Genomic DNA, 14,111 nt, shown 5'->3' on the forward strand with positions numbered 1-14,111 from the left:
CAGGGCAGCCTCCAGGCCCCTGAAGAGGAGAGCTGATGGCAGCCTAGCTGCGAAGAGATGGTGGAGGCGGCACCTAGGCCGTGAGGAAAGCAGCGGGATCGACAGCGGCCTCCAGGCCGCGAAGAGGAGTGACTTCTGCGGCAGCCTCCTGGCCGTGAAGAGGGATAGCAGCGGCGTCCAGGCCATGAAGAGACAGCGTTGGTGGCAGCCTCAGGCCACAGAGGGCAGCTGGTTCGGTGGTGGCCTACAGGCCACGAAGACGACAGTGGCCTGCTGCAGAGGGCAGCAGCAGCGGGGGAGATGTCGGTGGCCTCCGGGCCGTGCGGAATGGCATCGGAAGGCTGACAGAAAAAGTAAGAGGCTGCTCTCGGCTAAGCCCCGCGGGCAGCATTGCTACACCACCTCCCTCTTAGTTACTCTCCCTCTCCTTCCCACTCATTCATGTTCCTTCCATTGCACTCACTCTCTGTCCTCACCACTTTCCCTTCCTTCCCTGTATTTTCCCACACCTCCCTCTCTTTCCCTTCCCTTACTCCTCTATTACTCCCCACTCCTCACAGCAGCATGGGGCCTCTCCTCACTGGTGGGACATGGAAACTCTGCCAGCGCCAACACACCAGGTCTCTCCTCTTCTTTCCTCATATAAGTGTTGCAGCATAAGAGCCAATCGCAACACTTATACAGGGGAAAGGTGGGCAGGCAGGTGAGTGCGCTGTGCAGCACCCTGAATAAAGATGTGTCTCTGTGCCGCAAGTAGGGCCTTCACCATTTTCACTGTGAGTGGGATAGGCTTTGCTTGTGGCCACAGGGGCCTGCACTATCTTCTCCACAAGTGGGATGGACTCTGCTCGCAGCATGCTGGGACCTGCTTCATATTCTGAATAGGATTCCCCCAGGAGTAAACTTTATTCAGGATGCCACCCGATATTGTGGAGAGAACAGTGTTTAGCCGCGTGCTCACCTCCTCTCCCCCTTTGGGTGCCGACGTTATCAGCAAAGGCCAGGGCCCTGCATCGTGTGATTCTGCACATCATTCAAAGGGGACTGCATGTCAGCACTGGGCAAACACTGCAAGTGGCATCTAATGTTAATTTTAAATGGACCGGATAAAAGTTTGTGACAGGCTTGATTTGGTCTGCGGGCTGACTAGTTTGCCCGCTCCTGCTCTAAATTAAAGTGTGTGAAAAAAGGTACATTGGAATCGGGGGGGGAACAGAAATGAAGGGGAGATCCAGCTAACAGTTGTTACTGTAGGCGATGGTGCATTTGCCTGCAGGACTTCTCAGGCGGCTCTGCCTTCCCACTCTAGCTCTGGATTATTAAGAAGGGATGGTGTGCTGCAAATGAAAGGAGAGAGATTCAAGGTGACGGAAGGTGTTGGGAAGGGTTACAGAAATTAAGTCATTGTTTTATATATTTTAATGTTTGAACGATATTGTATTGGTTTTATTTTGTTGGTTTTTTAAACTGTTTTGTACATTGCTTTGGCCACATTTTGTCTGTTTTAGTGGGTTAAAAGAATAAATTAATACATTAATTACAAGGGAAGGCTGCTGCTGCAGCAGAGGAAAAAAGCCTAGAGGTTTTGGGTCTGCATGTTGTATTGCTAGTGGTGTTAAGGAGAAGGAGGCCACGCTCCTGAATGGCCAGCTTGCCTGATGCTATCAGGTGTGCAAATCGTACAATTGCACAGGGTGGCAGCAGCAGATGAGAGGCAGGGGCCCAGGAAAGGAAGCAGGAAGAAGAGACCCAAGCAGCTGCTGGTAGACCCCCATCTCACCAGTGGCTGAAGGAAGAGACCCCGTGCATGACCTGACTGCGAACAGAAAAGGGAGCTTGTTCTGCTGCTCCTTCTCGTGGGCTGTCCCCATTGGTATTCAAAACTTGTGGGGCTTGCACGTCCTTTATACTAATCTTTGAAATGTGAGATCACCATAGAAGAAATGTCAGCCCTGTGAGCTTTGAATACCACGGGGCCAGCACACGAGGAACAGCAGCAGAATGGGCTCCTGCGTTTTCCCCAATGAGGAATGAGCAGCAGCAATAGCAGCGGAGGAGTAAGACGTGTCCCGATGGGGCTGCTGGCGTAAAGAGGGAGCCTGCCTGGGTAGTGTATGAGGGAAAGTTTGTGCCGTCCCACTAATCCATGACAAGTGCAAGGTGACTGGATATCAAACGTTTTCAGATATGGAGACTGGAAAATTTTTCCATTCTTAGTTTTAATTATTGGATGTTTGATATGTCTACTATTTTTAAATATTTTATTGCTGTTTAAAATTTTTTTTTTACTTTTTATGTGTTCTTAATTATTGGATGTTATTCTATTCATCATTTCTTTGGAAATATTCTTTTTATTTGTATGGTTTTACTATATTTCTTGATTTTATTGCTTGATGATTTATGAGGATTGGTGATGCTTCTGTTTTTCCATTATTACACTGCACATAGAGTCTGGTTTGTTGTGGTCTCCAGTTCGGATTTTGTCTGTATATTTCTATTTATACTTGATGTCAAGTGTAGCCATCGTTTCATGCAGTACCAAAGTGCCTCAAATTTTCAATAGACTGAAGGTTGGTGGGGGGTTCTCTCCTTCCAAGTGTTTCTTTCTGTTACAATTGGTGGCTAGGGGGACATCTCCAAGAGCTGCCAAATTCACCTCTGCACCTCTTCTTGGCCTGGTGCCTGCTGCCACCGAAAGCAGCCTAGGATGCTGCCATGCCATGCTCCTACCTGCTCCTCTTAGGCGCGAATGTGCCCGACCTCCCAATTTTTAAAGGGACAATGGCAGGAAAAAGCCCACGGTGCCCAAAGATGACATCAGCAGCTCAGCTCTACATAAGGACTCCCCAGACTTCCCTACCTTGCTCAGGGCTGGTACAAGGGTCTGTAGCGCCCTAAGCAGAATCTAACTTCACCCTCCCCCTTCCCCTGAGTTGAACGTGCCCTCTGACAGTGGTAGATAAATAGAGTTATGGTCACCTTCTTACACGTCACTCTCTCTCTCTCTCTCTCTCGTTGCCACTCTCTGAAAGACCAGGGCCAAGAGGGTTCCCATACAACAGCAGCAAAGGTCCATTCCTATTATATTCTCAATCCTGGCCCCTTCTTACTCTGTCTCTTTCTGACCCCTCCCAGCCATTGCCCTATTAGGCCCTCTCACATCCACCCTCCGCCATCATCCCTTCTGGCTCTCACACGCCCAACTCCTCTTCCAACATCCATTCTTTTTTAAGTCAATTCTAATCATCATCTCTGATTTTCACCCTCCCTTTCCCCTCCCTCTCTCTTACCCTCCTTTCCAGATTCACAACCTATGGCCCTCAGTCACCCCTCAATCTCTCTCTGCCTTCATCCCCTCTGTCTCTCACACGCCCCCTCATGACCTCTGCCCCACCCTGACAACATTTCTGTTTTTTTCTCACACACACACACACACACACCCACTGCCAAATCACCACTACTGGCTTTCTTGCACACATTCACCCCTCTGGTTTTCTCATACCCCCTCTACTGCCTTTCCCTGTTCTTTTGAATCCCTAATACCCCCACCTTGTTCATGTACCTTTCTCAATTCCCCCAAAACATAGCTCCTGCTTGTACTGTTCCCCCACAACTATCTCAACATTTCATTCCTTTTTATGTCACTGCCTCCAGAAGTATTTGCTCCCTCTTACAGCACTTCTCCTTTGAGCATTCATACCCCTCACCTCCCCCCAACATTCACTTCATGCACTGCCCTCCACCTCAAGTATTCATGAACTACATTCACCCCTTTCTGGTCTCACCCCTTTTCCTTTGCCACAAATGATTCTGGTCTGACTGGAGCTCTGAGTGACTCCCTCCTTCCCTCTGCAATCAGCTGAGCTCCAAGTCTTGGAAGCACAGGTCCTGGGTTAGTGTACACCAGACCAAGGAAGAGCCTGTTATGGTTATGAGGTGTTGGAGAGGATTCTTGGGTACTACGGTGATGGCCACTCCCATGGGGAGGAGCCCCGTGAGGAACCGCAGTACTAGGCTAGACTCTAGACACGCAGACACAGAGAAGTTTTATTTATTGTACAGCTCAATGGTACTGTCCGTGGAGCGGACAGCAGTGAAGGCAACCCAGTGAAGTAGTCCAGGGGTCCTCAGCAGAGGAGACCAGTCTCACACTTGAGTAGGATAGGCAGCGCGGCGTAGCAGGGACAGGTCCCGGATCTAGATCCAGAGCGCTGAAACTGAAGAGGAGACAGACTGAAAGGGTTAGTACTCACTGAAGTAGAAAGCTGTATAGTTGAAGGTCCTGGCAGGCAGAAGTTGTTCAGTGGCAGGCACCAGATTAGGGAGAGCAGGCCCTCGAGGAGCGAGTACCCGGAATACCAAGATAGGTACCTGAAGTACAGCAGAAGGGCCTCCGAGGAGCAGGTACCCAGGTTAGTGATGAATTACCCCGAAGGGCAGAGAGAGCTTTCTATGGCAGCTGGGAAGCAGAGAGCAGCTTAGACCGGAGGCAGTCCAATCCTATCCAATCCTTGCTAACTCAGTTTGTTAGCTAAATACCAGGATGTGATGACGTCACTCAGAGGAGACGCTCCCGAGATTCCCGCCATGACGTGGATAAAGACATGGGTGGCGTGCACATGCGCACCCTAAGAGGCCCTCAGGAAATCATGGCGAACACCGTTGCTGTTGCCATTCCGAGGACGCCGGAGAGAGCGGCATGAAGACACAGCAGCAGCCATCTTCCCAAGGCTTGAGGAGAGAGAAGGAAGAAAGGTGAGGCACAGAGGTCGAAGCCATCTGAGACCAACGGACGCAACAGAGCCCTCTACTCCAGACAGCAGTTGGGGTGGGGGAGTGCATCAGGGTGGGAAGGGCTGTCTGCTCCAGCTGGGGTGGCTCAAGGTAATCTGCCACCTAAGGCAAGGGCTGTCTGCTCCAGCTGGGGTGGGGGAGTGCATCAGGGTGGGAAGGGCTGTCTGCTCCAGCTGGGGTGGCTCAAGGCAATCTGCCACCTAAGGCAAGGGTTGAGATGGTGCCCCTCACCCCGTCCCCTTTCACTCACCCCCCTGCCCCTCCTCCCTTCAGCCACTGCACCGGCCTGGCCTCTGGCGGCATCGGCGTCCCTCCTCCATGCTGCTGGCCTGGCCTCCAGCAGCGGCCGTGTCTCTCCTCCCTTCAGCTGCCACCAGCCTGGCCTCCAGTGGAGAAGGCCCGTGGCAGCAATCCTCCTCTTTTCTGCCACCTCTGGCCTGGGTCAGCAGCGGCAGGCAGGGTGAGGTGGACGCCACAATGGTGTTCTGAGAGGGGCAATTTTTGCTACCTCAAAATTCTGCCTCCTGAAGTGGCTGCCTCACCCTGCCTCATTATAGAACCGCCCTTGGCTTCAGCCTCACCCCTCTCCTCCCTGCCTGTTCTCCACCTCTGCTGGATCCAGACATGAAGGAGGAGTACAATAAGCATGAGCATTAGGGATGTGAATCGTTTTAGGACGATTAAAATTATCGTCCGATAATTTTAATATCGTCTTAAACAGTTATGGAACACAATACAATAGAGATTCTAACGATTTATCGTTATAAATCGTTAGAATCGTGAGCCGGCACACTAAAACCCCCTAAAACCCACCCCCGACCCTTTAAATTAAATCCCCCACCCTCCCGAACCCCCCCCAAATGACTTAAATAACCTGCGGGTCCAGCGGCGGTCCGGAACGGCAGCGGTCCGGAACGGGCTCCTGCTACTGAATCTTGTTGTCTTCAGCCAGCGCCATTTTCCAAAATGGCGCCGAAAAATGGCGGCGGCCATAGACGAACACGATTGGACGGCAGGAGGTCCTTCCGGACCCCCGCTGGACTTTTGGCAAGTCTTGTGGGGGTCAGGAGGCCCCCCCCAAGCTGGCCAAAAGTTCCTGGAGGTCCAGCGGGGGTCAGGGAGCGATTTCCCGCCGCGAATCGTTTTCGTACGGAAAATGGCGCCGGCAGGAGATCGACTGCAGGAGGTCGTTCAGCGAGGCGCCGGAACCCTCGCTGAACGACCTCCTGCAGTCGATCTCCTGCCGGCGCCATTTTCCGTACGAAAACGATTCGCGGCGGGAAATCGCTCCCTGACCCCCGCTGGACCTCCAGGAACTTTTGGCCAGCTTGGGGGGGCCTCCTGACCCCCACAAGACTTGCCAAAAGTCCAGCGGGGGTCCGGAAGGACCTCCTGCCGTCCAATCGTGTTCGTCTATGGCCGCCGCCATTTTTCGGCGCCATTTTGGAAAATGGCGCCGGCTGAAGACAACAAGATTCAGTAGCAGGAGCCCATTCCGGACCGCTGCCGTTCCGGACCGCCGCTGGACCCACAGGTTATTTAAGTCATTTGGGGGGGGGGTTCGGGAGGGTGGGGGATTTAATTTAAAGGGTCGGGGGTGGGTTTTAGGGGGTTTTAATGTGCCGGTTTTGCGATTTTACGTTTTTTCAATTTTTCACGATTTTTCACGATATTTTACCCCCCCAAACGGCAACAATACGATTCCCTCCCCCTCCCAGCCGAAATCGATCGTTAAGATGATCGAGGACACGATTCACATCACTAATGAGCATAGAAAAGCCACTCCTCCCTACTCCAGCTCCTCCTTTCTGTCTCTGCAGCAACCATGTCAGGAGAGGTGGGCTGGAGCAAAATTGCTCTTCTCTGCTCGGTTCTATTTTATGTGCTTCTTGAGCCATTCCATCCTCTGCTGTCTTCTGCAGTGCTGCTCAGTTGCTATACGCCAAGAAGGCAAGAGCCACATTTTGCACATGAAAGAGCCACAGGTTGGCCAGCCCTGCTTTATACTCCCTCTATTCTGTTTCTAAGGGTCTATCTGTGCTCTGCATATGTGACTGAGGTGGGATATTCTGTCAGAATGTAGTTTCTGTGTAAGGATCTTATAGCAGCTTCTTCTGTTTTCCTGTTAGGAAGTGCATTTGTATTTTAGGCACTATTGCCTTTTCATAGGTAGGGTTGTTCCTGTTTGAGTGCCTGTCAGTTAGTACTGTTTTGATATGGAAAATTTACTCTATTGTAACTGTAATTATAAACTGTAATTATATTTACTTCAGACTTTTCGAGGGCCAAACCCACATCCAACACACGCTACAATAGGCCTAATGGGTTCTAAATGTCTTTTACCCAAGTTTATTTATTTATTTATTTTTAATTTTTATATACCGAAGTTCTTGTAAGAACTACAAATCACTCCGGTTTACATAAAACGATGAAATGCCCAAAAATTTTACAAAAAACAAAAACCAAGTGCCAGGGTTTTCTGGCTGGCACCGCAACAGTACACATTTCTGTACAACAAAATGATGCCGACTATAGGGCCAGCCAGCATCATTTTTACATACCAGTAGGTGGTGCAGGAGCACTTAGGGAATGATCAATCATGCTCAGTTTAGATGTTTTGAGCTTGCAGATGGGGTTAAATAGGTTCGGGGGGGGGGGGGGGGTGGGTGTCAATTTTGAAAGTTTGGATTGCTGGAGGGATCAGGGCTTTTTTCAAGAGGGAAGCGGAGGGAGGGGAGCCTGGGACAGAGTGAGCCTGACAGTTTCTATTGTGTGGTGGTTATTGGAAAAGCAAAAATTCTGTGTTAAAAAAAACAACACAGAACGAGGACGGGGCTAGCACAGTAATTGTTTGCACAGGGTAACAAAAACACTAGCACCAGTCCCAGCGGCTAGGCAAGAAAACTGTGTGGTTTCTGTCTAGCCTTGGTGAAAAGGGGCTGCAAGAGTCCCTCTCTACTGCTCTTCTGCAGCCATGCCCCAGCGATCTTTAGAAGCAAAGGCATTTCCCGGAACCAGCCACCGCTGAGACCAGAGGGCAGCTCTCCGATTCAGCAGCCAGGCCAGCCAGATGAATTAAAGAGGGAACGGTTCTATTTAAAACCTCTTAAACCAGTAATAGGTGCCCTGCCCCTTCTTGATGTTCACAACTTCTTCAGCACCATCTAGACCCCTTCTGGGGTTACTAGCACCAGCTTAACTGAAGCCAGGTGCCAAGCATGCCTGGCCTGAATAATGCAAAATCAGGAAAAGAATAAAAGCTATCCTCTGGCCACAAGTTCGGGAGGTTCGTCTTCCTCTGCGTTTTCTGGGTGTCAGCATGCCTAAACAGAAAGCTAAAGTTCAGATGCCAACATCCCCCATGCTATAATGTGCCTATTTAAACATTATAGTGCTAAACACCAAAACAAAAACAAAAAAATTAATAAAAATGTATCTTTTACCTACACTTCCAGAGCTATAGGGAATATTTCTGCACTAACACGACTGCTGTACTCACAAATACAGGGTAATTTTTTAATTCCCGTAGTTCTGCTTCATGAGCATGTTTTAATCAGATAGCCTTATTTGCATGTGTTATAAAAGTATTGGGCACATTAAGGTTAAAGTGGGCATCATCTCTCTATCAGGCTGATGATGCAGAAAGCTGAGCACTAAAACCGTGCCTAGAAATTCAGCACAGTTTCTTAATGCAAAAGCTAATTTTCTGTAAACTCTGTGGTGCAGCAAACTACTGTTATGCTAATGCATCAGAAGTTAAAATGTGCGCAGACACAACTTAGCCCAAGTTAAAAAGTGTGCTCAGCATAGGTTGAGGGCACGTTTTAAAGTCAGGCGTGAGTCTGCACTTAAATATCCTATTGGGGAGGACAATTTTCAATAAACATAAAGGGGTCAAATGTCAAAAGACAAAATATCTATCTCACCAGACAGGCAACAAACAGGAAAAACATCCTGTCAGGAAGCTGTAAGTTGGGTTAGAAACTTGGAAGTCCCTCGTTGAAGCAAAACTAACAGTTTAATAGGGTCATTTTCCAAGGTGAGATAGCCCATAATCGCGGTGGTAAAATTAAAATTAGGAGAAGGGGTGGAGTTAGGGAGGAGTTTGGGAGGGGTTTAGGGAAATGGGGTGGCGGCACCGCTGCAGAGGCGTGGGAAAAGAGACATCACCTTTTAGCGTGGCACTATGGGGATGATAGTGTGCAGCACGGCTGCACACTAGCCGATCCCCGCCCCCTTTACCATGGCAGCTCATCGTTCCACAGGGAATGATGAATCTAGCCCTAAGGTTTTGTTTTTTTTCTATTTTTGATTGCAGATTCACTGGACAACAGGACCACCAGTTTTTGCAAAGTCATCTTAAACCGGGGACAATCCCTATCCTCCTTCAGAGATTTCGAATTATGATTTCCTTGTAACTATTTCCTGCAGGACTGCTGGCCTGAATGTCTAACATGGCAATCATTTGGAGTTTAAGCAGCCATTTTATTAACTAGCAAACAAGCCAACAAGAAAAGAATGTCCTTCAGGAACGGGGCAGTCCCTGCAAAAATCAGCGATTTGTGTCCCCACCTAGATAAACATGAAACTCACACTCTTCCCTTTTATTAAAACTGAGATTTAGTATTGATAGGTAAGTGCTGGACATTATGAAACAATCACTTTTTTTTTTTTTTTGGGGGGGGGGGGGGGTAGTATTGGTGGCTATCATTGCTGGTCATGCTTTTCAACACTTCCTCAGGCTTGCAGCCATGAGTGCTGCTTGGAAACTTTCAGGATTGTAGTGCCAAAAAAATAGAGCAGGGAGACAAGTCGTGCTATATATCTGGGCTGTGCTGGTTTATCGGCTGCAAATCATGAAGAGCCTTTATCTCTCAGCCCCCTCCCCCACTGGCAAAGTAGAGGAGTGGGATGGGCTCTTCATTTACAGGTAGGACTGGAAGATTTAGTGTTGCAGTAGACAGTTAATCTGTACAATACTGAGACAGTGCAAAACGCTTTGTCGTCCCCCCCCCCCCCCCCCCCCCCGATATGCCATATATTCTGAGGTGGAGCCTCCTAGGGTAGGGGTAATAGAGCCTACCGGCTTGTTAAGCACACAGCAGCACTGGTGGAAACTGTATTCCATCTCTTTCCAGCTCTTAAGAAAATCAGAGTTAAACCAGCAAACCTTGCTGCATGGGGATGGGAGGTAATGTTTAATGTCTTCATTTGCCTGGGATTTCAATGCAAGGGCACTAAAACGGATGCAAATTTTGGGGTAGATTTTCAAAGGGGTATGTGCGTAAGATACGCGCGTACCCCCCGAAAACCTACCCCAAACCCCCCCTGCGCGTGCCGAACCTATTTTGCATAGGCTCGGCGGCGCGCGCAAGCCCCGGGACGCGCGTAAGTCCCGGGGCTTGCAAAAAGGGGCGGTCAGAGGCGTGGCCAGGGGGCGCGGTTAGGGATCGGCAGAGTGACCGGGGGCATGTGGGCGGACCGGGGGCGTGGCCGAGTGCCCCGACACAGCGGCCTGTGTCGGGGCCTGCCGCGCCGGTGTGCGTAAGTTACTACTGCCCGGAGGCAGTAGTAACTTCTCCGATAAAGGTAGGGGGGGGGGTCTAGATAGGGCCGGGGTTAGGTAGGGGAAGGGAAGGGAAGGTGCGGGGGAGTAGAAAATAAGTTCCCTCCGAGGCCGCTCCGATTTTGCTGGGCTCGGCGCGCGCCTTGCGCGCACCGACCCCAGATTTTATAAGATACGCACGGCTACACGCATATCTTATAAAATCCAGCGTACTTTTGTTTGCGCCTGGTGCATGAACAAAATTACAAGCAGGTGTATGTTTTTAAAATCTACCTCTTTATGTGTGAAATTCCTTGTTGCAGTAAGGTTTAGGGGCACATAATGGGCCAAAAGGGGGCAGATTCAATAAAGTGCGCCCAACCTAGCACATAGGTTAACGACACATCTTTTGGATGCACTAGACTAACACCCAATGCAATAAGGGGATTAGCACATGAAAACAAATGCGTAGCTGATAACGCTCATCATATGTAAAAGCCAAGTAGATGAGGCTATTACTATTATCCCCTAATGCAGTAAATTCCCGGTTATTCAACACACACTTTTTAATATGGCAAATTTAATGCCAGCCTTGGAGCTGGCGTTAAATTCCATAAGTCGTTCCACAAGTCATGGGCTTATGAAAAAATCCAAAATACTGATTTCTGAACCACAGATTTACAGTTTTTGGTGATTAACAATAAATGAAATGGATCTATTACAAAAAAATAATTTCTGGATGCACAATATACAAGCTCCAGGCTGATTTCACCCTTTGCTACTGTGCGTGTATACTGTGCATCCAGAAAAGTTTTTTATTGTAATTGATTCATTACATTAATTCTTTCTTGAGCGCCCGTAGTAATATGTAAGCACACACCCATGTCTCATGGGCGCCAGATGCATTTGAGTGCAAGGGATGCACACATTCTCCCCAGCGTGTCCCTTTTAACACACCAGCTTATTTTAATATAGCATTGGGCACCCCATGCTAGGAGAGGTAATTGTGCCTGTGTTAGAAAAACAGACGCTCAGTCAGGCCGATGCAATAAAGTGAGCTTAAAAAGTGGGCGACGAAGCTGGGCACACGTTTTTTAATGCAATGCATGCACGTCCACCTCTCCTGGGCAACCGATGCAATATGTAAATAAGTTCCCATGCAAAAATGGATGTGCTAGGGATAAATTGTGCTTCCCTAGTGTGTCCATGGCATCTGGCACCCAGGGGATGTGGCTGTGTGCAGGTTAGGAAAACAGATGATCCATTTATGAGCATCCATTTTTCCCCGCAGTAACTACGGTATTTTACCGGCACAATATGCAAACAGAATATATACGACTCAGAGCGTGTATATAGTGGGTGTATACTGTGTGCCCCCCAATTTTTTTTTTTTACATTAAAACTTTTTCGCATGGTGCTGCTTTCTGTGGTTCTTTCTACCACACCAAAAATAGGGGGTCGGTATGCCAGTGCCTCTATTTATCCACCTAGCGAAAACAAATGCTCGCAAATTAAGTCAAATCCAATTAACTACAGACTAGGAATATCCTTATCTCCCCACAACGCGGGTTTAGCCCAAACAAAAAAAAGTTATTGTTCTGCAGTAAACTCCTCCCCTCCCCCCCTCGGATACAATAGTTTCAACCTGGTCCCTTCTAAGTTCGACTTTTTTTTTTTTCCTTTCTTTTTTTGGTGAAGTGCAGGGGAGTCAAGAGAAGAGGTGCAATGATACTAAGCAGAAAAAAACAAAAAACAAAACTGCTTTTCTGTGGTTAAGTTGAGCCCATGACGTGTGGAAAGACTTTACGCCTGCTCCAGGGCAGGCGTATAATTTTATGGGTTAAAAAATGCGCCTGGGGTGCATGGGGATTTTTTGCATTGCATGGTTATAGCTACTAGCCTCATGTACATGGCATTTACATGAGATGAGCTCTAATAGTTACGCCTTTGTTTGGACACTGTTTTGGACATGCTTACCCCCTTGTTGCATCGGGGTTAAGGACCCGCGTCCAAAATGTGTATCCAACCACGCGTTAAGCTGTGCGCTAGGCTGGGCACACTTCATTGCATCACCCCAATATGAATGCCCGTTTTTCCGCACGTTTTATCGTATCGGCCTGAAGTATGGGTATAACTGCGTTCTCGTGAACGCATCTTATTCCATCGGCCCGAGTGTAATGTAACAGATTAATTAATTTCCGCTTTAATCTTAACACACTTTCATGAATCAGCTCCTTAGTTACAGGACCTAGCTCAAAATGTGTCTATACGTTTATCACAACCAACCGAATAACTAATTAATATAAACTGGTTTTCAGTTAAAAACTTAAAAAATGAGAATGTATGTAGAAAAATAAATCTAAGCCCAAGACAGCCTCATAAAAATCACTGCTACCAGACAGCACACGACGTGAGACTTCAGGCATAGAAAACCTGCTTTCTGGTCTCGCAGCCCTGCATTTGCTTCTCTCCCCATGCATATTCTAGGTGTCCGAATGGAAAGACCACACCAAAAATAGGGGGTCGCTACGCCAGTGCCGCTACATATCCACCTAGCGAAAACAAATGCGCGCAAATTAAGTCAAATCCAATTAACTACAGCCTAGGAATATGCTTATCTTCCCACAACGCGGGTTTAGCCCAAACAACAACAACAAAAAAAGTTATTGTTCCGCAGTAAACTCCTCCCCTCCCCCCACCGGATACAATAGTTTCAACCTGGTCCCCTTCCCTCCCCCAAGCCCTAAGTTCGAAGCTCGACTTTTTTTTTTTTCTTTTTTTTTTGGTGAAGTGCAGGGGAGTCGAGGGAAGAGGAGCGGGCATTACAAAGAAAGAGCCGGGCGTGGGAACTCCGTGAAGAAAAGTGAGAGCGCGAAGCGAGCGAGCGCGCGCGCGCCTCCCCCGGCCTGAGATGCCGCCCTCGTGCCGGTTGCTGCTGCTGCTGCTGCTGCTGGGTCCCCCGGCGGCCGGACAGCTGAGAGGTGAGCTCTGCGCGAGGAGGGCAGCGTGCCATAGACTGATTTCGGATTAGGGCGATTTTATTTATTTATTTATTTTTTGTCGAGCCGAAAGTTGGGATGTCTCTTGAATCGGCTTTGTTGCACCAAGTTATTCGCGAAAGGAGAATAAAAGAATGCAGGCGCCCAGACCCGGCCGCGTCCCTTGGTCACCTGTTGCACGCGCCCCTCGGGATGGAACCGGGTACCCTGAGCCGTGCAGCAGCGTTTTGCAATGTACTGCCCCGTCAATTGGTGGGTGGGGGGCGATGGGGGTGTACATTGTTTTCCGTTCATTTTAATGGTCATCTTTGTTTATAAAGAGTGCTTCTGAAATACTCAAGTTTCCTGGCTTGATTGGTGTTTGTCACAGAGTAGCAATGATTTCTCAGTAGCTTTTTTTTTTTTTTGTAATTAGTTCACAATAACCTTTCTTAAATCATTCCCCAGTAATGTTTTTTTTTCCTCTAAAATGTGCAGGTTTTTACAACGGTGGTCCGATTTAAAATCCTTTAAAAATGATTCTTACATCTCTTACCGGAATACTCTACTTGTGCTAAATTGCTACTTTTCCAGTTACTGATGGCCAGGATTGTAGAGTTAATGAATTAAGTGACAAGGTGCTGATCTCTCTGCTGTAAGCTCTCTTGATGTGATGCGATCAGGTTCACATCAGTATGTGAAGGGAGTGTTTAGATCTCAAGAGCTAGTCAAGGAATGTATTTAGTCCAATAAAAGGGGTATCGCTTTCTCTTTTTGTTTATTGACCTCTATTG

At 48.4% G+C, this 14,111-nt stretch overlaps 1 protein-coding gene across 1 annotated transcript in view; it reads left to right on the forward strand.

The window, feature by feature from the left end:
• The first annotated feature begins 13,122 nt into the window (after positions 1 to 13,122).
• LAMA1 (laminin subunit alpha 1) overlaps positions 13,123 to 14,111 on the forward strand; it is a 395,343-nt gene continuing 394,354 nt past the window's right edge. The window contains exon 1 of the mRNA XM_029591028.1: positions 13,123 to 13,320. Within this exon, the coding sequence (XP_029446888.1) occupies positions 13,251 to 13,320 (70 nt within the window). The 5' untranslated portion in view covers positions 13,123 to 13,250. The remainder of the gene's footprint in view (positions 13,321 to 14,111) is intronic.

This window comes from Rhinatrema bivittatum, chromosome 2, assembly GCF_901001135.1.
Source record: "Rhinatrema bivittatum chromosome 2, aRhiBiv1.1, whole genome shotgun sequence".
NCBI lineage: Eukaryota > Metazoa > Chordata > Amphibia > Gymnophiona > Rhinatrematidae > Rhinatrema > Rhinatrema bivittatum.